General features: G+C 43.4%; 1 protein-coding gene across 2 annotated transcripts; it reads left to right on the top strand.

Annotated features, from left to right (window-relative positions):
• Positions 1-751: 751 nt before the first annotated feature.
• Positions 752-22,679, top strand: LOC139161594 (glycoprotein-N-acetylgalactosamine 3-beta-galactosyltransferase 1-B-like). 2 transcript variants are annotated; one of them, XM_070740929.1, is made up of 4 exons: positions 752-810; positions 9,461-9,687; positions 13,193-13,857; positions 19,274-22,679. In XM_070740929.1, exons 2-4 carry the CDS (start codon positions 9,501-9,503, stop codon positions 19,490-19,492), a joined length of 1,071 nt encoding a protein of 356 aa, XP_070597030.1. In that variant the 5' UTR covers positions 752-810; positions 9,461-9,500; the 3' UTR covers positions 19,493-22,679. The 2 variants fall into 2 exon arrangements, with proteins under 2 accessions (XP_070597030.1, XP_070597032.1); XM_070740931.1 differs by lacking the exons at positions 752-810; positions 9,461-9,687 and adding an exon at positions 12,402-12,503.
• Positions 22,680-23,453: the final 774 nt, after the last annotated feature.

Below are 23,453 nucleotides of genomic sequence, written 5' to 3'. Positions count from 1 at the left end.
ACTCGAGCACACAACAGATACAAACTTGAAGTAAACCGCTACAAACTCGACTGCGGGAAATACGACTTTAGTAACCAAGTAGTTGATGCATGGAACTCACTACCAAGCTCTCTAGTATCATCACCTAACCCCCAAAACTTTACCTTTAGACTATTCACTGTTGATCTCTCCTGATTCTTAAGAGGTCATAAGTGCACCAGAGTGCCTTCCGTCCCCTGTCCTATTTTTTCTTTTATCATGTATATAAATATTATTATAGCTTTGTATGCCACCAATACATACTTGACAAATCAAATAAATAAATAAAATTATTATTATTGTTGTTATTATTATCACTATTATCACTATTATCACTATCATTATCATTATTATTATTATTACAGCGAGCAATTGAGTCGTGCTTTGCACTTTACCTCAACCCCTAAAAACCTTGGCAACTCTTCACATTCAGGGATTATCCCACAAGCTTTTAAATAGCCATAACCTGCAGTAAGGATCTGCTTTGGGGAGCCGAAGACGTGGAGTGGGGGATTCCTCTCACTCCCTCGGCCCTTCCGCCGCCTCCCGCCGTCCACTGTGGAAAACAAACATTCCGTCTCCGGCTCCCACATACTTTCCCTCCACGTGCCTTCTCCGCCCTAAAGCCCCGCCCTCGCCTTTAGTCTTCTGGTCAGGGAGCCAATCGTAGCTAGGCCTTGCGGGATTCCAGCCAATGGGTGCGGCCGTGGGTGGGGGCGCCCGTGTGCCTTGGAGCCGCTTGAATTTGGCACCCAGGATCGGCGAGCGGCTAAGCGGCTGGCGGCTTCTCAGGTAAGCGCAGCAGGTCCGGGCGAGGGGGTGGGGGTGTTGATTGAATTGCCTGTCTCCCCTTCGTATGACTTTGGAGTCGTGGTGGCCTTTGGTCGTCTTTTGCCTTCTTGCGATGAGCGGCGACATCCCGAAGCAGCGGAGATAAAAAGCTTTAAGAGAGTTGGAAGGGACCTTGTAGGGTCATCCAGTCCAGGGGTAGGCGAAGTTGGCTTTTCTATGACTTGTGGACTTCAACTCCCAGAATTCCTCAGCCAATCATGCTAGTTCAGGAATTCTGGGAGTAGAAGTCCACATGTCATAGAAGAGCCAACCTTCCCTCCCCTTGATCTAGTTCAACCCCCACCAAGCAGGACACCCTGCACCATTTCTGTCCAGTCTCTTCATTAAAGCTTCCAATGATGAAATAACCGAATAACAGAGTTGGAAGGGACCTTGTAGGGTCATATAGTCCAACCTCTACCAAGCAGGAGACCCAACACCATTTCTGACAGGTGGCAGTCCAGTCCCTTTTTGAAAGCCTCCAGTGATGAAGTTCTCACAACTTCTGAAGGCAAGCTCTTCCATTGGTGGATCGTCCTCAGTTTCAGAAATTTCTCCTTATTTCCAGGTTGACTCTCTCCTTGGTCAGTTTCCATCCATTGTTCCTTGTCTGGTCTTCAGGTTTCTTAGAAAATAGCTCGACTCCCTCCTCTCTGGGGCAGCCCCCCCCTCTAGTAGATTTTTTTCTTTTACAGTACAATGTGCTCCCCGCTCCCCAGTATCTATTTCTTTCTTTTGGCTCTGGCTCTGCCCCCCTCCCCACTACATTTTCTCTCTCTTTCCCTTCCGAATTTTATATGTTTTAATTCAGAAGAGATTGAAGAGCAAAAAGTGCCTTTCTTCCCCATTTCTCCTCTCACTTTTCCTGATATAAATGATGGATTGAGGGAATGGATGGAGTTCTCAGAGAGGGGCGGCATACAAATCTAAATAATAATAATAATAATAATAATAATAATAATAATAATAATAATAATAGCAATAATAATAATAATAATAATAATAATAATAATAATAATAATAATAATAATAATAATAATAATGTATCCCAGTACAAGTAGTCCCCGATTTACTTAGTGACAAAAGTTAAAACTTTAGCCCTTGTTTCTTTACCTTGGCACCTGGGTGGATTTCAACTGGCAGACTTCTGGAAATTCTGGGAATTGAACTCCACTCTTCTAGACCACGGGTGTCAAACCGGTGGCCCATGGACCGAATCTGCCACATGTAGGCAGTAGCTGGATTCTTGCTAGCAGTTTGGGAATGGGAGCGTGTGGGCATTACTGGTTTGCCACACCAGTTTCAATGGTAGCAACCCACCACTGCGTGTAGGCCATGCCCACCCCGGCTCTGCAAAGGCAAAAGAATGTCAAGATACATCACAATACCTCACGATATGTCACAATGCGTCACATGACACGATCAAGTTTGACACCTGTGTTCTAGAAAAACATTTATCTATAGAATCTTCCAAGGAAGGAGAATCCATCATCCTCTTCAGGCTGTGCTGCTGTTCTTTCTCTTCCTCCACCGTCACTTTCCATCTTGTAACCTCCGAAAGGTTTCTAGTTGGGTTCCTGTTGTGGTTAGCTCTGGCCCAGCTCCTGCCCCAAGGAATGTGCAGGTGGATGTGGGGGAAACATCCACATGCCGCAGGCCTGTTTTGCTCCCGATGGAATCTGCCGACGAAGCTTCCTCTGGCAGACTTCTGGAAATTCTGGGAATTGAACTCCACTCTTCTAGACCAGGGGTGTCAAACCGGTGGCCCATGGACCGAAGGAAGCGTGAGTGACAGGGAAGAGGGGAGTTTGGCAGACTAGCCCAGGAGGAGATCAATCATCTGTATCATCCCTGGATTCTGAACAAGAATTAATGACACATCCACGCATGTGTAGAGTGATGCATAGGAGACAACAACTGAAGGATTATTACAAGAGAAAATGAGGCCACCTGTGGTCGGGTGGGGCTGCTGTAATTAGTGCTACAGATAAAAGTGCAGCTTGGTGTTTTAGCCTCATGGCAGTTTATCTGATTCATTGTTCGTCAAGATCGTGGTTTTTGTGCTGTTCAAGATTGTGTGTGGACTCTCTGGACTTTAGAATTGGACTCAATTTCCCAGTTATTGTGTGAGCAATTGGATTGCATTTAACCTGTGCCTTTTGTGTACCAGAAAATCCCTTTGACATTTAAAAAGGGAGCTGTTTCTGTTTTTCTGTTTATAAAAACTTCTGGGGTTTCCTTTTATTGTGTGGTATGTGTCTTCCTGGACTAATTACCCTGTAATTACGGATGGTTGAAACACGCCGGCAGAACAGGTTCCCTTTGTGTTTTGGATCTTGGACTGTGCTCAGCTAAGCCGCTGTTGTGGACAGGGTTCATGTTTACATCCCAATTTTCCCATGGGGGACTCAGGAGACGCTTCTTCACTATTCTCAGTGATCTTTTAGGGCAGTGATGGCAAACCTACGGCACAGGTGGCACGCAGAGCCATATTTGCTGGCACACGAACCGTTGCCCTAGTTCAGCTCCAACGTGCATGTGTGTGCCAGCCAGCTGATTTTTGGCTTGCACAGAGGCTCTGGGAGGGCCTTTTTGGTTTCCAGAGTGCCTCCGGGGAAATGGGGGAGGGTGTTTTTACCCTCTCCTAGCTCCAGGAAAGCCTTTGGAGCATAGGGAGGGCGAAACACGACCCTACTGGGCCCACCAGAAGTTGGGAAACAGGCCATTTCCGGCCTCCAGAGAGGTGGGGGAAGTTGTTTTTGCCCTCTCCAGGTATTGAATTATGGGTGTGGGCACTCGTGCACACACGAAAGCACACATACACTCTTTTTGGCACCCAAGGGTAAAAAGATTCGCCATCACTGTTTTAGGGAATGTCTCTTGTGTCCTGAAGATCCACCTGGGTGGATTCACAGAACACAGAAAAGAGAAATAATGGAATTGAAAGGGATCTTGGAAGTCTCCTAGTCCAATGATCACCAACTGGTGGTCGGTAGACCACTGGTGGTCCGCAGGAAAATTATTTGCATTTTTATATTGCACTAAATACTACTACTGTATTTATCTTTTTTTTAAAAAGAAATCATATTAGTGGTCCGTGGGATTTAAAATTATGAATTTAGTGGTCCCTGGGGTCCAAAAGGTTGGTATCCCCTGTTCTAGTCCAATCCCCTACTCAAGCAGAAAACCCTATATCACTTCAGACAAGCGGCTATTCAGTCTCTTCTTAAACAGTGATGAAACTCCCACAACTTCTGAAGCAAAGCTGTTCCGCTAGTTAATTGTTCTCACTTAGGAAGTCAGATTTTCCCAAGTAAAATACAGTTGTGCAAACTTTGCAAAGTAAACATATGTGTCTCTATTTAACTTACCCGTATCTCTGTTTAATCTACCTTTGTTTAAGCCCCTAAACTCACTACTGTAATCTCCCAGATCCTAGCCTGGTGCCTTTAACCATTGTGCCAAAGTAGCTTAGGGGGCCGAAAACAGTTTGTATAAGCACATGCAAGGGATATTACTGGTGGCGGTGGCTACCATAGCTACCTCAAAGTGTCTTCTATTTCGGACAGCCACATCCCATAGCTTGGACATCCTAATCTTGAGCCGAGGCCTCCATGACTGGAATGGATTTCATTGGGGTTTGCTTTACTACTCTCTCTGCTCTGCTGTTTCCATTACCTAGTTGTTCGTGGTCTTATCTTTCTTGAGCAGGCTGTGGTCATCTTTATTTATTGAACACCTTGCCTCTCATGGAGAAATAGAAACAGTGTGTATACTGCTCCCTCTTTCTATTTTTCCCCACTATAACAGCCCTGTGAAGTCACTTGGCAGAGAGAGAACACAGCCGGTCCAAAGTTCGCACTGGGATTTCCTAGTCCAATTTCTCAACAATTAGATCCTAGAATTATTCCACTGCCTGCTCCCAGTTACGATCTTATCCTGATCTTCCAGCCTAGCTTCCAGCCTTTGTTCTTTATTTATGTATTCTTTCTTTCTTTTTCTTTCTTTCTTTTTCTTCTTTCTTTCTCTCTTTCTTCTTTCTTTCTTTCTCTCTCTCTTTCTTTTTCTTTTTCTTTCTTTCTCTCTCTCTTTTTCTTTCTTCCTCTCTTTCTTTTTCTTCTTTCTTTCTTTCTCTCTCTTTCTTTCTTTCTTCCTCTCTTTCTTTTTCTTCTTTCTTTCTTTCTTTTTTTCTTCTTTCTTTCTTTCTCTCTCTCTTTCTTTTTCTTTCTTCTTTCTCTCTCTCTTTCTCTCTCTCTCTCTTTCTTTTTCTTTCTCTCTCTTTCTTTTTCTTCTTTCTCTCTCTCTTTCTTTCTTTCTTTCTCTCTTTCTTTTTCTTCTTTCTTTCTTTCTTTCTTTCTTTCTCTTTCTTTCTTTCTCTCTTTCTTTTTCTTTCTTCTTTCTTTCTTTCTTTCTTATTATTTGCATGCATATAGTTGTCCATCTCATATGTATGAGGGGTGGGGTTTTTTGCAAATAATTAAAGCCAACATAAAAACAATAACAAAAAATGCAAAAAGAACAATTTAAAGAACAAGAAAAACAAAAGGAAGGAAACAACCTCTGTGTTGACTTTGCCATATTCCCTGGTCTCCTTGCCCATTGGCCAAAAACATGTTTTCAGAGTCTTTTCAAAGGGCAGAGTTTAGGCATGGTGGGTTTTCTTCATAGGACGTGCTGAAGACTGGCCACTTGTTCTAACTAAACACAGGACTATTGTCTTGGAGACTCTCCCTCGAACCACTCCAGGGCCATCAACTTTCTGGCAATGAAAACCAGCTCATTGTCTAGACCAGGAGTAGGCAAAGTTGGCTCTTCTAGGACTTGTGGACTTCAACTCCCAGAATTCCGGGGCCAATCATGCTAGCTGAGGAATTCTGGGAGTTGAAGTCCACATGTCATAGAAGAGCCAACTTTGCCTACTCCTGGTGTAGGCTAAGAAAGGGCACCAACAGGGGGCTGAGACCTCAGTCATTTATTTATTAGATTTGTATTCTGCCCCTCTCCGTAGACTTCGTAGTCATGGGGATGAGCAGACAAGGTTTGGGGGACCCAAGAGGAATCGTTTGTCCACCCCCTGATGGATGATTTCCAAAATATTAATTGCCAGCCTTGGCAATTTTAAGACTTGTGGACTTCAACTCCCAGAATTCCTGGCCCAATCTTGCTAGCTCAGGAATTCTGGGAGTTGAAGTCCATAATGTCATAGAAGAGCCAACTTTGCCTACTCCTGGTCTAAGCTAAGAAAGGGCACCAACAGGGGCTGGCTGAGGAATTCTGGGAGTTGAAGTCCACAAGTTTTATAGTTACCAAAGTTGGAAACCACTGTCCCGGATAATATTTTGGAAATCAGCCTTTGATCCCACTTCCAGCCCACATAACTGCCCTTCTTTGATATTTGAGATGCAGTTCATCAGGATTGCAGAGTAGCCCAAATCTCAGATCTTGCTTTTTAAGCAAACAGTAGGCTTGGAATTTCTGACTGTTCTCTAACAGAGATCAACTCAAGGCTGCCACTTTCCAAAGCAGGGGAAACAGCAGTTCCTTTCTTGTAAAACCAGGAACGGTGCTGAGCCAAAAGGAAGTGAAGCCATCACCGCCTCTGGTGTTTGCCCTTATTGTCTTCCTGGGACTGAGAGTAACTAGCTCAAGGTTGCATCCAAGGCAGGACTAAACTCATGATCTCCCAGCTTCCAGCCAGTTTCTAATATGATAGATAGCACTGGCTAGGACTTGCCTTTAATTTGTCCCTACAGCTCTGCTTGTGTCGAGGCATTAAGAATTAGGTAAATCTTCAGCACAAGAGGGATTAAAGAGCAAATATTTTAATCCGATTAGGAAGAAGTGGAATTGGGTTTTAATTACCACATCGGCCTTCTGCCCTGCTACCTACAAAATAGTTTGATGTCACCCAACCTAATCTCCCAATTGTAGGCTTGGCTGGTAGAGTAGCAAACACCATAAGTGTACAGTATATAGTATATTTGGTGATAGATATTGATGCAGAAATAGATGCTATAGATATAGGAGATAGAAATTGCGGTCACAGTCCCTTCACTGTGAGATATTCCTATCTAGATTTTTTAAAAAACCAGTTGTTGTTGTTGTTGTTGTTATTATTATTATTATTATTATTATTATTATTAATTAGATTTGTATGCCGCCCCTCTCCGCAGACTCGGGGCGGCTAACAACAGTAAAAAGCAATATAAACAAATCTAATTTTAAAATAATTTTTTTTAAAAACCCAATTTAAGGAACCAATCATACATACAGACATACCATGCATAAATTTTATAAGCCTAGGGGGAAGGGAATATCTCAATTCCCCCATGCCTGACGACAGAGGTGGGTTTTAAGAAGCTTATGAAAGGCAAGGAGGGTGGGGGCAATTCTGATATCTGGGGGGAGTTGGTTCCAGAGGGCCGGGGCCACCACAGAGAAGGCTCTTCCCCTGGGTTCCGCCAAACGACATTGTTTAGTCGACGGGACCCGGAGAAGGCCCATTCTGTGGGACCTAACTGGTCGCTGGGATTCGTGCGGCAGAAGACGGTCCCGTAGATAGTTATGCTAAGCTAAGGCAATTTAAAGGAAATGAAATGTTTTAGAAAAAATAAGTTGCAGGCAGTGGTGTGATAGTGATTGCTGTGGACTTTTTATCCAGCAGACCAAACCAGGTAAGATATCTCTTCTAACCTTTGTGTTCTGTTTGGGTCTATATGACCCGAAATGAAATTTGAGATCTTGTAGATTTTTCCCCCTACAGATCTGAAACTTGTGATTAAATGACTTTGCCTCATTCGAGGGGTTCTTACTATGAGTGTTTTTGGTTTTTTATTTTAACTTTTTGATGTGTGACCCGGACGGTTTTACAGGTCTGAAACTTGTGATTAATTGACTTTTACAGGTCTGAAAGTTTGTGATTAATTCCTCATTTGAGGGGTTCTTACTATGAGTGTTTTTGGTGGAGGTTGGTTTACTTTTTGCTGTGGGCTGATTGTTATATCTGTACTGTTTGGATCAGTATTGACCTGAACAGATTTACAGGTCACTAATTATTTCTGTCTGCAAAATTTATTTCTTTTTCTGTGTACTTCATCTCACTATTCAAAAGGGTGCATATTGCAAAGACATTTTGGACTACTGTGCCATGAAGCAGGCTAATATGTGCCATTGTAACAAAGAAGAGTGAATGATTGTTTAGGAGGGGGTGTATTCTCACTGCTGTGATATATTGATTGCATGGATGAGCATTAAGTACAGATTTGAACAGGGTCTGTTTCAGGGCCCCATCACACACATACAGATGCACCCTGCGATTGTGATGAAAATGGAATATGAAGAACATGGTACCTAGACAACTAGTCAGATGCAAAAAATCCATTCTAAAAGCAAGGGTGTAATTTGGAACTTGCAACTTAGTCATGCTGGTAGATTGGTCACTGAAAATATTATAAAAGCTACTCCTGGTCCTACTAGGTACGCTATATCAAGAATACCTGATATAGGATAGGTCGGGTCATATTGACCTGAAAAAGTACATGGTACCCAGACAACTAGTCAGATGCAAGAAATCCATTCTAAAAACAAGGATGTAATTTGGAACTTGCAGCCTAGTCTATGTATAAAGCGAACATAATTGCAAACAGCCTGTGTTACCTTTTTCTGAAAAAAAATATTAAATTTTAATTTCATTTTTTATTTGTTTATGATCAACAATGTTCACAGACAGTTTAATAATGGAATAGGTATTAAAAACATTTACAGTATTTGTTTGTTTGTTTGTTTGTTTATTTATTTACTTACTTACTTACTTACTTACTTACTTACTTACTTTATTAGATTTGTATGCTGCCCCACTCTGTAGACTCGGGGCGGCTAAAATTAACATTTTAAGGTCGGGTCATATAGACCTGAAAAAGTACAAGTGTATAGTAAAAGCAAACAGAACACGAAGGTTTAAAGGATAAGACACATTGATCTGTGTCTTCTTAGATGAGGAAATTGGATCCTTAGACGTGTTATTTATGGTTAGCTAGCTGCAGTTGCAATCTCAACACATCCAAAGCGCACCAAGTTGGGGAAAGTTGGGGAAATAGACTGCAGTCTTCTACTGTCTGTAGAGCTATAACCTCTGATCCAAGACATATATTTTTGTTAGCATTTGTTTCTTTCTAAGAGTTTGCTACTAGGGTCCAGGAAGAACCTGGGATATATCCTATAGCCTGTAGTAGAGGTGTTAAAACTGAGCAGATGTAGTGGCCTAATCACAACTTGAAGCTTTCTGGAAGCTTTCAAGAAAAGACTGGACTGCCATCTGTCAGAAATGGTGTAGGGGCTCCTGCTTGGGCAGGGGGTTGAACTAGATGACCTACAAGGTCCCTTCCAACTCTGTTATTCTGTTAACTTTATGTTATAGATTTTGGAACACCCTAGAACAGTCCATACATCTCAACATTAGATGTATGTGCAATTCCCACCCAACATCTTTGATCCCAGTGGAGATTGGAGTAAAATGAAGATAGGATTTCACAGCTGACCTTGGGATGTAACAATAATGTTGGCAGTCAACAGAGGGCTTCTTCACCTTAATTCTGCTTTCTTCCCACTGCAGGGTATGTGACACATCCTCACTTGGGGTTTTTATCCTTGGCATGGGCGTATTAGGCTCCAAGTCTTCCTTTTTGGTTTTCCTTGTTGGCCTAGTTTCTGGCTTTCTAAGCATCTTTTGCATTGTGCAAAACCTGACATGGGAACAATCCCTGCGTCTCGGCCTCCAGATGCCACATCGCTCCAAGGCTAAATCAACTCTTGTCAGTTCTGCACACTTAGGCGAAGAAGGTAAGAACTGAAGAAAACAGGTCCAGCAGAATCCTTTCCCCTCCCATCCTGGTGTCCTTGGGTCTACCCTAGCAGTCATCAAAAGGGGTAAAAAGCCAAGAAATTTTGGGGAAAAAATTAAAAATTTGATGGAGGAAATTATAGGAGAAAAAAATACCATTAAAACCGGAACTCTTTCTTCTTGGAATAATTAGACATAAAGTTACAATAAATGACAGGCATCTAATCCTACATATAACGACCGCAAGAATTGTATATGCACAAACCTGGAAACAGGAAATCGTCCCAACAATGTTTAATTTAATAACCAAATATATGAGGTAGTAGAAATGACAAAGCTTACATACGAACTACAGGACAAAGATATTAAGGAATTCCACAAAACCTGGGGCAGGTGGTATATCTGGAGTGCTTAAAATAAAATAAAAGAACAATGAGAATAACGATAAAGTTATTCAAGTTATCAAATTTAGAGAGAAAAATTAAATTGTTATTAAGAGGAAATATTGTCATTACAAGGGACTATTATACCATAGAGAAAATGAAAATAATCTCATAAAAACGGATATGTTAATGGAAAACTCAATGTATGTGTAACAATTAACAAAGGGAAAATACTGCTATAAATTAATGAGCTGCAAAATCAATCATCCTGCCATTTACCAGGTGTAAATATTAAGTTCTGATACCAAAATAACCCATGTATAAAGCATAATGCTTTATTTTTGTTATGAGTGTATATATGTTATTATTTCTTTCTTACTATCTTTTTCTCTTTATAGATTTCCATGTATGTACATTCTGTAAATGTTGTACTGTTGTTTTGTCTTTTCTCTTTTTTAATGTATATAATTAATAAAGTATTAAAAAAGGGGGGGTAGGAAATAGAGCTTGGATTCCAAATATGAGGAAGACATCAGGTTAGGGAAGGAAAGTGCATTAAAAAGGAATAAGCGTGGTTATATGCCTTTTCATTTAGACTGATATTAAGCTTTTGACTAAATAAATAGTTGAAAATACTTATAAAGCCTCCAATGTGTTTTTTGTAGGCTTATAGGCTTGACATCTGCTATCTTGTCCGTTGATTGCTGGGCAGTTTCACTTCACATTAGTTAGTTGGGGAAGCGTTTTTGCCCTATCATACTTACCAAATTAAATATAGAGTGTGAGTCCCCAGTTTAATCTTTTGTCCAATTTCAAATGCTCCATACGGTCCTGTTGTGGCCCGCCAGCAACCTTTGCAGCTGTTAGCGGACCCCATCCGAGAAGAGGCCGATGTGGTGATGCACCAGTGGCTGTGCAGCTGGCATCCGAGTCGTACAGTAAGGAGGCTGGTGAGAACTTGGTGCCTGAGGCAGAAGTTCAGCCAGGGCCTTTGGAACCTTCAGCACCTCACATCAGGCTCCTCCTCTTCTTAATCCATGGGCACTCAGAGGTGCCAAAAGGCAGGAATGGTTCCTCAGGAGGAGATCTCCTCGGGAGTAAGGCTTGAAGCTGCCACTCCCTTAGCCTATTTAAGGGATGATGACAGCAAAAACTCTGCAGGAAACAACTTTTGTTCATTCAGGTGCCTCTGTGGTCTGAAAACATCTGCTCAACTTAGCTGTTTTGGCTTTTTTCCTGCGGCCTGCTTCTAGGCATTTTGCCAATCCTTGTAAGCTTTTTGAGACATCCAGGACTAATTGCTTAGACTCATGACTTTATGGACTTTTGCTAGCTGTTAATGCCGTTTAATTAACAGCTGGCTTTTCAACAAAAAGTCTACGGAGAGGGGCGGCATACAAATCTAATAAATAAAAGACTGCTTTAACTTGTGTTTGTGTGTGTCAATTACTAAGCAAGATTATTAGTAGTTGTTAATTGGGTAAGCATAGCTTTGAACAAACTGCATGTGTGCTACGTTCTTTTTGGTCCGTAGCTGGGGCAGAACAGTCCAGTCAAGAGGGATTACAGTCAGAGGTGGTATTCACTTACTGTCAGGCATATGTGGCAGGCCAAAGTCTCCAACTCAAACGATGGCTTCGGCCTGATACTTGCCTTCACTACTAAATTCACTAAATGTTAGCATGTGCAGAACCTCAAAAACGTGGATAAATGGGACAATATTTATATAAAGTGGACTCCCGCAATCGTCCCTACCAGTTCACTCGAGCTGAATAGAACCGGTTGAATACCAGTCTCTGGTTACAGTCAAGCAGATTGTGCTGGTTGATGATCTGGACCATGCTAATGTTTGTCAGAGAACATCATGGAATGAATTATATTATGCTACTGAGATATAGAGTGTGCTTCTCGATCACCTAGTCTTGGCTGCTGATTCAGCAGTTTCACCTTGCAGCCCATGAACAAGAAACCTGCAGTAAATGATACAATTCTGTGTACATTATTGTCATTGTGACAATTGTGGTCACAGAATCTGAGAATTCTGAAGTGGGATTTTGTGGTTTGGACTTTAGGAGCATCTGCTGATGTAACCACTGATCACCAAATTTAACCTACAAGTTAAATTTGTAATCAATACAGGTAGTCCTTGACTTACAACTACAATTGAGCCCAAAATTTCAGTTGCTAAGTGAGACATTTATTAAAGGTGTTTGGCCCCATTTTTATGACCTTTCTCGCCACAGTTGTTAAGTGAATTGCTGTAGTCATTAAGTTAGGGATATGGTTATTAAGTGAATCTCTGCTTCCCCATTGTCTTTGCTTGTCAGAAGGTCACCAAAGGTGATCACATGACCCCAGATGACATGACCATCACATGACCATCATAAATGTGAAGCAGCTATCAAGCATCTGAATGATCACGTGACCAACAGGTATGTAAAAAATATGGTCACGAGTCACTTTTTCCACTGCTGTTGTACCTTTGGACGGTAACTAAATGAGCTGTTGTAAGTCAAGGACTGCCTGTACCTAGCACAGTGGTACCTCTACTTAAGAACTTAATTCGTTCCGTGACCAGGTTCTTAAGTATAAAAGTTTGTAAGCAGAAGCAATTTTCCCCATAGAAATCAATATAAAAGCAAATAATGTGTGCAAACCCATTAGGAAAGAAATAAAAGCTTGGAATTTGGGTGGGAGGAGGAGGAGGAAGAAGAGGAGGACAGTTACTGCCCAGAGCGAAGGGAGGGTTTATTCCCTCTCCAAGCGTCCAGAGAAAGGGAAATACTTTGTTCGCTCTGGACTGCCAAAGCCCCCACCGAAAGGCTCCTCCAGCAGCCCAGAAAAGCCTGAGATGGCCAGGATTAAAGGGGGAATGGCAGGAAACTGGCCGGGCCTTCATGCCGCTCTCAAATTTCCTGGGAAATTTTTCCAGGCTCTGGTTCTTAAGTAGAAAATGGTTCTTAAGAAGAGGCAAAAAAATCTTGAACACCCTGTTCTTATCTAGAAAAGTTCTTAAGTAGGGGTGTTCTTAGGTGGAGGTAACACTGTATACAAACGTCTTAGGTTCTTCACATGGCTAATCGTTGAAAAAATGGTAACTCTTTGGTTCCCTCTTCCTCAGGTGAGGATAACGGCATGGCAGATGACCTGTATGACAAGGTGCGGATTCTGTGCTGGGTGATGACAGGGCCCCAAAACCTGGAGAAGAAAGCACGCCACGTCAAGGCCACTTGGACCCGTCATTGCAACGTGGTGGTTTTCATGAGTTCGGTGGAAGACAAAGACTTTCCCACTGTAGGACTGGGTACCCAGGAAGGCAGGGACCAGCTCTACTGGAAAACCATCAAGGCTTTCCATTATGTGCACACACATCACTTCGAGCAGGCCGACTGGTTCCTCAAAGCCGACGACGACACCTTTGTGGTGCTGGAAAACCTCCGGTGGCTGCTCTCCAACTACTCCTCCGACAGGCCCATCTATTTCGGGAAGCGCTTCCGGCCCTTCGCCAAGCAAGGCTACATGAGCGGGGGCGGGGGCTACGTCTTGAGCAAAGAGGCCCTGCGTCGCTTCGTGGCCGGCTTTGCCACCAAGGTCTGCAGCCACACGTCTTCCATAGAGGACCTGGCTCTGGGCCAATGCATGGAGAAGATGGGCGTGGAGGCTGGCGATTCCCGGGACACGAGAAAGAGGGAGACCTTCCATCCTTTTGTGCCTGAGCAGCACTTGACAGGGAAGGTCTCCAAAAGCTCCTGGTACTGGACTTATTGCTATTATCCTGTCGTGGAGGTAGGTGGCACACGAAGCAAGGGTGAAGCCATTTCCTTTGGGGTTTTCCGTCAAGAACTTTCTTCATTGCTGCTCAGAGGCGGAATGGGACAACTTGACACAGTCAACTTATAAGAGCCAGGGGTGGTGCAGTGGTTAGAGTGCAGCATTGCAGGCTACTTCAGTTAAGTGCTAGTTGTAGTTCAGCGGTTCAAATCTCACCACCAGCTCAAGGTTGACTCAGTCTTCCATCCTTCCAGGTTGGGTAAAATGAGGACCCAGATTGTTGGGGACAATATGCTGACTCTGTAAATCGCTTAGAGAGGGCTATATAAGCACTATGAAGCAGTATATAAGTCTAAATTGTATTGCTATGCCATTGCCAACTCACTGCAGTCAACCTGCCATGGACAGTTCACCATGGCCAGCTCTCCATGGGGCAACTCACCGCAGGACAAGAGCCACACTGATATTGAAGAAATGTTGAAATGGAATCACTAAAGAAAGAATGCCCAAGGAGGGACAAAAGGAAATGAGAATGACAAAAATTAAAATATTTTGTTAACTGTTTTAAATAAATTAAATTGTTGAATTATCCTGTGGCGAGTTGGCCCATGGCAAGTTGACCATGGTGAGTTGGCTATGGCGAACTAGCTGTGGCAAGTTGACATAGAACCTGCTCAGAGGTGCCTGGGGTTGAATCTGGAATCTCTTGGATGTGGATGGCAAGGGCAGACCCTTTTGCCTTCCCTGAAACCCCTGTAAGTTACTGGCTGTAGCTGTAGAATACAGTTGAGAAACCATAGAGGTGGAACTGCTACCATCCCCATTTTTCTAACCCTAGACCTGTGGTGGTGAACCTATGGACCGCGTGCCACAGGTGGCATAAGGAGCCATATGGGAGGGCACACGAGACTTTCCTATGTTTCAGCTCCAGCACACACAGCTGATTTTTGGCCTTTGGAAAGGCAGTTTCTTCCTCCGGATGCTTCACGACAGCTTCCCCGAAGCCCCGGAGGCAAAAAAAATCCCCCAATGACAAACCGGAAGTAGGAAAAACACACTTCCGGTTTGCCAGTTTAGGCATTTTTTTTCAGTGGTGGGTTTATTCCAGTATGGTCCGGAGATTCACATTGTTATGAACCCACTGGTTTTTGGTGATTTCCCCCCCCCGGCGTCTCCGTGTGGAAAAACCCTCAGCTGTGCTTTAGATGAAGAATAAAGGTCAGCATTAAGATGGGGGGGGGGGGCAGGGGGCCTTCTTCTTCAAAAGTCACTGGGTTCATATCAGTGCGGCTCTCTGGACCACACTGGTATGAAACCACTACTGCCTAACAGGCTTTAGAAAGGCCTGTGCGCATGTATGGTGGACAGCGCAGGGGTGGGGCGTATGCGTGGGGGAAGAGGGAAGGCACGCATGCTCATACACCCACCCACACCCCTTTTGGCATGCAAACCAAAAAAAGGTTCACCATCACTGCCCTAGACCAGTTTTTTCCAACCTTGGCAACTTGAAGATATCTGGACTTTAACTCCCAGAATTCCCCAGCCAGCGTTCACTGGCTGGGGAATTTATTTTATTTATTTTATTTATTTATTTATTCATTCATTCATTCATTCATTCATTCATTCATTCATTCATTCATTCATTCAATTTTTATGCCGCCCTTCTCCTTAGACTCAGGGCAGCTTACAACATGTTAGCAATAGCACTTTTTTAACAGAGCTAGGCTATTGCCCCACAACCCGTGTCCTCATTTGACCCACCTCAGAAGGATGGAAGGCTGAGTCAACCTTGAGCCGGTGATGAGATTTGAACCGCTGACCTTCAGATCTACAAGTCAGCTTCAGTGGTCTGCAGTACAGCACTCTACCTGCTGCGCCACCCCGGCCCGACTCCAGTTCTGGAAGTTGAAGTCCAAATATCTTCAAGTTGCCAAGGTTGGGAAACACTGCCCTAGAGTATGCTGCTGAGGCCAATGGACTGAAATATATAAACATGAAACATAGAAACGTAGAAGATTGACGGCAGAAAAAGACCTCATGGTCCATCTAGTCTGCCCTTATACTATTTTCTGTATTTTATCTTAGGATGGATATATGTTTATCCCAGGCATGTTTAAATTCAGTTACTGTGGATTTGTTAACCACATCTGCTGGAAGTTTGTTCCAAGCATCTACTACTCTTTCAGTAAAATAATATTTTCTCTCGTTGCTGCTGATCTTTCCCTCAACTGACCTCGGATTGTGTCCCCTTGTTCTTGTGTTCACTTTCCTATTAAAAACACTTCCCCCCTGAACCTTATTTAACCCTTTAACATATTTAAATGTTTCGACCATGTCCCCCCTTTTCCTTCTGTCCTCCAGACTATACAGATTGAGTTCATTAAGTCTTTCTTGATAGGTTTTATTCTTAAGACCTTCCACCATTCTTGTAGCCCGTCTTTGGACCACAGGTTCTTCAGCAGCTTTACTGCTTACCTCTAACTCAACCATTTCTATGCTTCGGGCATGGTCATGAGGTTTTCTTGGCAACCACAGAAATGCCTCTCCAGCTGTTGGCGGGTCTGTTGTGGATGGGACACATATCTGTCTTTGTGTAGGGTGATCAGATGAAAGAGAAGACAAGGCTTTATGTACTCGTTTGTACTGGTCTAGAAAAAAGAACTTTTCAGCAGGTAGCCTTACCCTACAAACCTTTTCTCTTTAGATTAATCTGAAGTGAGGAATTGGAGGGCAAAGATGCCAGAAATACGTTTAATCTTTGTAGGGGAATTGGGATTCAGTGACCCTAGAGGATTAAGTGATTAATTGGAGATTAGCTAATGCTTGCTGTGAGCTGAAATGGAAAGATGCCAACTGTAATTGCTCTTTCAGTAAACTTTTCAAAGCAGATTACTTTTGGCTGTATATATGCATGAATGTGTATGTATACATGTATGTGTATGTATGCATATATGTGTATGTATGCATGAAATGCATGTATGCATGAATGAAAGGGTTTTTTTTGTGCTATCAGAATAAGGAATTTGTGGTTCTTCAATATCCCAGTGGCCACTTAGTCCAAGCCAGCAAGGTGTTTCATGAAGACTTCACCTCGAGGCTCGACTACTGTAATGCTCTCTACATGGGGCTACCTTTGAAAAGTGTTCGGAAACTTCAGATCGTGCAGAATGCAGCTGCGAGAGCAATCATGGGCTTCCCCAAATATGCGCAGTCTGCATTGGTTGCCGATCAGTTTCTGGTCACAATTCAAAGTGTTGGTTATGACCTATAAAGCCCTTCATGGCACCGGACCAGATTATCTCAGGGATCGCCTTCTCCTGCACAAATCCCAGTGACCAGTTAGGTCCCACAGAGTGGGCCTTCTCCGGGTCCCGTCAACTAAACAATGTCATTTGGCGGGACCCAGGGGAAGAGCCTTCTCTGTGGCGGCCCCGGCCCTCTGGAACCAACTCCCCCCAGAGATTAGAATTGCCCCCACCCTCCTCGCCTTTCGTAAGCTTCTTAAAACCCACCTCTGCCGTCAGACATGGGGGAATTGAGATTCTTTCCCCCTTAAGCCTTTACTATTTATGCATGGTATGTTTTGTATGTATGTTTGGTTTTATAATAAAGGTTTTTAGCTGTTTTACTATTGGATTGTCACATGTTGTTTTATCACTGTTGTTAGCCGCCCCGAGTCCACGGAGAGGGGCAGCATACAAATCCAGTAAGTAAGTAAGTAAGTAAGTAAGTAAGTAAGTAAGTAAGTAAGTAAGTAAGTAAGTAAGTAAGTAAGTAAGTAAGTAAGTAAGTAAGTCTGATAACTAGTGAAGTCATAGGTTCCTCACTCTTATTTGTATTTTTCTTAACAGAATAGTTTCTTGTGACTTAAAAAAAAAAACCAGAATCAAGAGCCTGCCAGGCCTCGCAGTAGGGCCCCATCCTACTTCAGATTGCAGAAATCTCACCAGAACCTAGCTTGCTCTCCTGAGATCTTTCCAAAGCTCTTGCGGAAATTATTCATGCAGGAATATCAAAATATTCCTGAAACGGAATGGCCCTTAATTTCTCAGTTCCATTGATACCGGAGCCATATTTTGTTTTTGTTTTGTTTTGTTCTGATCATTTGAGAAGCAACCACATCCATATGAACAGGTCATCTAATGCAGGGCTCACCAACCTTTCGGACCTCAGGGACCACTAAATTCATAATTTTAAATTCTGCAGACCACTGATATGATCTGCCTAGTGACTGGCTGGGTGGGTGTGGCTAGGTGATCATGTGACTGGATGGGTGTGGCCAACTCAATGTCACTCACATCACCTCGCCAACCTCTACTCACCCCTCCCATCCACTCCTCTCCTCTTGGCCTGGGCTCTTTAGGGCCCCAACAGGAAGCAGTTATTGGAGCTAAACAGCCACCATGAGAAAGAGTTGGCAAAACAACTCAGTTCAAATTGGATCTGACCGAGAAGGAGGCTCAGCAGAAGCACCTCACTGAGGACTACAAGCATAGACTGTCCAAGCAGAGGGAAGACCTGCCGGAGTGCAAGGCCAGGTACCGTCGCCTGGAGGTTCAGCAGGCTGAGATGGTCAGACAGTTGCAGGCCATGATGCAGTCCCACTGGAACCAGGTCCTCTGGCTCTTCGCCACCAGTGGCACTACCCTCCAGCCTTCACCCAAAACCCCACACCTGGAGACTGAAGCAGACCCCACCAGAATTTCTGCCCCCCTCCAACCTGCACAAAGACCCTGAAAGGGGGAGACACTTTGCAGCGACATTAACGTTCATTGCACATATCTTGCCCAGGGGCCATAGTTTGAGGACCCCCGATTTAGTGCAATATAAACAAATGTAAATGACTTTTCTGTGGACCACCAAATGAACCACCGATGGTCCACAGACCACCAGTTGGTGACCACTGATCTAATGTAAAGATTTGAGATTTGGGATAACGGTGTGACTTCTACAACTGCATTGCATTGGGATGGAAAAAAGTGGATAGAGAAAAATTCTTTTATTTATCACACAATACTAGGGCGAGGGGACACTCCCTAAAGCTCATAGGTAAGAAAGTGAGGTCAAATAAAGGGAAATATTTCTTCACTGAGAGGATCATTGGTTTATGGAATTCTCTTCCAGAAGAGGTCGTGACAGCTGTCAGCCTGGATAGCTTCAAGACAGGATTAGACGTTTTGCCTTCTCTTTCTGCTCAAGATCCCCATGGACAATTGGTGGGCTACTGTGTGTGACACAGAATGCTGGACTCAATGGGCTTTGGCCCGATTCAGCATGGCTCTTCTTATGTTCTTATTGGGTCCCAGAGGTGTTTTCTCAAAAGCCAACTGGAAGCATCACCCAGTCCTCAACCCAGCTTACAATGACCACAGGTAGGTCTATAGTTTAGCGTCAGCAATTAACACACTCTCCTCTTTTTTTTTTCCCTCAGGGACCTCAGTGTTGCTCTGACCTGGCTGTCTCTTTCCACTATGTGAACTCAGAGTTGATGTACACCCTGGATTACCTCACCTACCATCTGCGTGCCCACGGGTATCGCTACCGCTACCAGCCACCCTTGCCTGAGAATGCCATTCACCTTCAGCCCCACCCACCCTTGGGGGAAGACCCTAAAAGGAGCAGCAACGCCACTGAGCAGGGCAAATTGTAAGAACTGAGCGCACGTTCAGAGCAAAACCCATCCAGGCTTACAGATGGTGAGGCCTCAATCCTGCTGGCCCCTCTGGTTTTTAGCATGTTTTAAAGTAAGTGGCTTCTTCCTGGAAAGGAGAGGAATGAATATGCCCTAAGCTGAGGTAATTTTCTCATTCCCCAAAACCTCTGTATACGCCCGCTAGCCAAAAGGAAGGATGTTATTGAAGAAGCCATTTTTGTTGCTGTTGTTGTTGTTGCTGCTGACAGGACATGAGAAGAAGGCAGAATCTGACCCAACACGATGCTGCTTTTATCTGCTACTTTTTTGCCCTGGTGTTGGAAACTGTTATGTCCTGGGTTTTTCAGGCGGGAAAAATCCAGAGTAATCATTGATTGGCCACGCCTGGCAGCGGGGTATATAAATAGCCAATCAGTTCTTTGCTGGCTGGTGAATTCTGGGAGTTGAAGTCTTTTAGGCTTAAAGGTGCCCTGCTCTGTATGATGCACATTGGGTTAAAACGCTGAGGGTTTGGCCTTCAAAACGTGATTTATTTATTTTTTTTAAGCAGTGGGGCAGAATTTTCTCGAGTGACGGGGAAGGAAGTTGTGAAGATGCACAAAAGGAACATCTTGGAAAATGGGATAGTGTCATTGTCTTCCCTCCCCAAACAGGATTGCACCGTGAGCAAAGAGGTGTCATATAATAGCCGGTGTTTGGCTAGTGGGAATGAGTAAGAATCCTCTCTTCGACACTGAGAGATGAGATGAAAATAGGACGTTAAGTCTACCAGGTCACACGAGCGTGACATCAGCAGTTTCAGTCCACTGAAGCAGGGGTCTCCAACCTTGGCAACTTTAAGACTTGTGGACTTCAACTCCCAGAATTCCTCAGCCAGCAAAGCCTTGAAGTCCACAAGCCTTAAAGTTGCCAAGGTTGGAGACTCTTGCACTGAAGGATTCAGCCTATAATTAGACACTCCACCGATGGGCTTCTTCATGATTCAGGGTGTATTGTCAACAAGGATTATTGTTTAAAGGAAGATAATGGAGACGAAGAAGGAATTGGCAAGCCGCTTCTGGGAAATGCTACCAAAAAGGACTGCAGGGGGCATTTCTCAAGAATCAAAATTGACGTGAAAGGGCAATATTTTCCCCCTACATCACCGCTGATTGCCCAACAGCTGACTAGCTTGAAGGCAGGAGCCAATCCTGCAGCGGGGAGATTCAATTTTTTTTACTACCGGTTCTGTGTGTGTGTGTGTGGTGTAACTTGGTGGGTGTGGCTTGGTGGGTGTGGCTTGGTAGGCGTGGCTTGGTGGGCGTAGCAGGGGTAAAATCTCCAATCCCACCCCTCTCCAGGGGAAGGATACTGCAAAATCTCCATTCCTTCCTCAATCCAGGGGAAGGTTACTGCAAAATCCCCATTTCCCTTCCGATCAGCTGGGACTCGAGGCAGAGAATAGATGGGGGCGGAGATTTACCGGTTCTCTGAGCTACTCAAAATTTCCACTACCGGTTCTCCAGAACTGGTCAGAACTTGCTGAATCCCACCTCTGCTGCAGTTAAATATGTCTTCATCCTCCTTACTGCCTGTACTCCCTTGCCTGCTATTGAAGGTTAACTCCATTCTAACGCTATAGGAATCCTCGTCCACATGAAGCTTCTGCAGTGGTGTTAATCTCACACTATAAGAGTGTCCTTATGCCAATAAGAGAGAGTTCTGGAGACAGGAGAACCAGCAGATGCCCGCCCTTGAGGGAATATTACCCATCCCTGTTTTGTGGCTCAATCCGCCAGAATAACCAAGTGCTTTTCAGTTTTCTAACTGGGCAACGTCTGATGTTTCCAAGCATCCCCCAGTGGCAATTACTGTCCTATAATGGAGTTCTATTTTTGATAAATTGATCCGTGTTGTGAAAAACGAGCACATGTTTTCCGAAGTCCAAAAAGAATGGAAAGTACGTACACTTCCACCTATATCCAAGACAAGGATGTAGACAAAAAAGAATCTTCTGGGAAATGTAACAACTATTGCTTCTCTTAAAAGCCACTAGACTGTATGTAAGGCAAATAACTAAAGGTAAAAGGAAGAAGAAACCGCTATGGTTTAGCAATGATGTAAGGGCTATAGTCAATGAAAAAATGAACTCAATCTGTATAGTCTGGAGGACAGAAGGAAAAGGGGGGACATGATCGAAACATTTAAATATGTTAAAGGGTTAAATAAGGTCCAGGAGGGAAGTATTTTTAATAGGAAAGTGAACACAAGAACAAGGGGACACAATCTGAAGTTAGTTGGGGGAAAGATCAAAAGCAACATGAGAAAATATTATTTGACTGAAAGAGTAGTAGATCCTTGGAACAAACTTCCAGCAGACGTGGTTGGTAAATCCACAGTAACTGAATTTAAACATGCCTGGGATAAACATATATCCATCCTAAGATAAAATACAGAAAATAGTATAAGGGCAGACTAGATGGACCATGAGGTCTTTTTCTGCCGTCAGACTTCTATGTTTCTATTCTACTTCCTTGTAGAAGGCAGAGATGACTAAATACATTGATCAGTCCTTCCTGTAATGTGCTAAAAAGACCCACATGGAGCTAGGGAGATTTAGAGGCCCAGCATTTGAGTCTCCTTGTGAAGTCTGAAGTTAAAGCAGGCAGCTGATGAAACTCCCACCCCGTGACCAAAGGTGAAATGCTAATGGTTTGGCCCAGTTCAGGCGTACTGGTGGTGGCGGACACCGGTGGTTCAGAGAACTGCTAGTGGCGGCAGGGTGAGGCTCCGCCCACCTACCTGGACGTTGCCATTTTCTTTTTTTTAACCCTCCGCGCATTCGTAAAGCCTCCCGCACTTCCAAACCAGTAGAGAACGTAAGTAGATTTCATCACTACCCATGTTCGTACATTGCCAAAGCTGTGAATTTTTAACTCGTCCTGATAAATGGAGGTGGTGGACCAGACCATTAATATTGAATAACTGTGAAGATTTCTCAGGGCTTAAAGAAATGTTTAATAGATTGCCCTACTCCTTTTCAACTCTTTCTGATGTAGTGGATAATGATATATTATTCTATTGTTCTGTGTAAGATTCTGGGGGAGAGGGATTTATTATACAGTATCTGTCACTAATTACAGGTTGGAATTAAAATTAGCCATTTTGGGATATTGAAATAAATGGAGATGTTGCTCATATGGAACTAAAATTGCATTTGTTTCAATGGGTCAACACAAGGTTTGACACTAATCTTTTGAGTGCATTTCACTATGCATAATGACTTTTAGGAGGTAGGTAAATATTCACAGTACCCATTGAATTTCAGTGCTAGAAAATTCAACCAACACCTATTTTCTTCCAGTCATATAACAGTGCTCTGTCCACCATCACAATTTGTGGTGCACATATATTATTCACGTAGAAATAGAGAGTGTATGATTCATCTTATTTTGTTTTTCTTAACAGAGAATTCAGATCCTTAGCTTTATGATTTTTGGCAGGAGGGTAGGCCAAAACCCTAACCCCAACACATGTGTGCTAGTTGTTTCCAGCTCTAGGGGAAGTGCTCATCTCCATTTCAAAGTCAAAGAGTCAGCAGTGTCCAAAGACGTCTTTGTGGTCATGTGACCAGCATAACTCAACGCCGAAGGCGCATGGAACGCTGTTACCTTCCCACCAAATGTGGTCCCTATTTTTCTACTTGCATTTTTTACATGCTTTCAAAGTTCTAGGTTGGCAGCAGCTGAGACCACTAATGGGAGGTCACTCTTATGCGGCACTAAGGATTCGAACTGCTGAGCTGGCAACCTTCTGATCGACAAGCTCATATAATTGTTTATGCTTACAGCTGGTTAGAACCGGTAGCATCACTTTACAAACTAATATCAGCAATGCTTTTAAGAAAATGTTGGTGCTCAACTAAATCTAAAACAAGGGATCTGAAAATAGGAGAAAAATTTAGCATTGTCACTTATCT

The sequence above is a fragment of the Erythrolamprus reginae genome, chromosome 2 (genome assembly GCF_031021105.1).
Source record: "Erythrolamprus reginae isolate rEryReg1 chromosome 2, rEryReg1.hap1, whole genome shotgun sequence".
Taxonomy (NCBI): domain Eukaryota; kingdom Metazoa; phylum Chordata; class Lepidosauria; order Squamata; family Dipsadidae; genus Erythrolamprus; species Erythrolamprus reginae.
This window is presented reverse-complemented; position numbering and strand designations above follow the sequence as displayed.

Excerpts from the sequence above, each read along its gene's own strand:
- LOC139161594 (XM_070740929.1), top strand. The coding sequence starts at position 9,501 with ATGGGCGTATTAGGCTCCAAGTCTTCCTTTTTGGTTTTCCTTGTTGGC. Across the intron at positions 9,688-13,192 it reads TGCACACTTAGGCGAAGAAG|GTGAGGATAACGGCATGGCA; the intron begins GTAAGAACTGAA and ends CCTCTTCCTCAG. Across the intron at positions 13,858-19,273 it reads GCTATTATCCTGTCGTGGAG|GGACCTCAGTGTTGCTCTGA; the intron begins GTAGGTGGCACA and ends TTTTTCCCTCAG.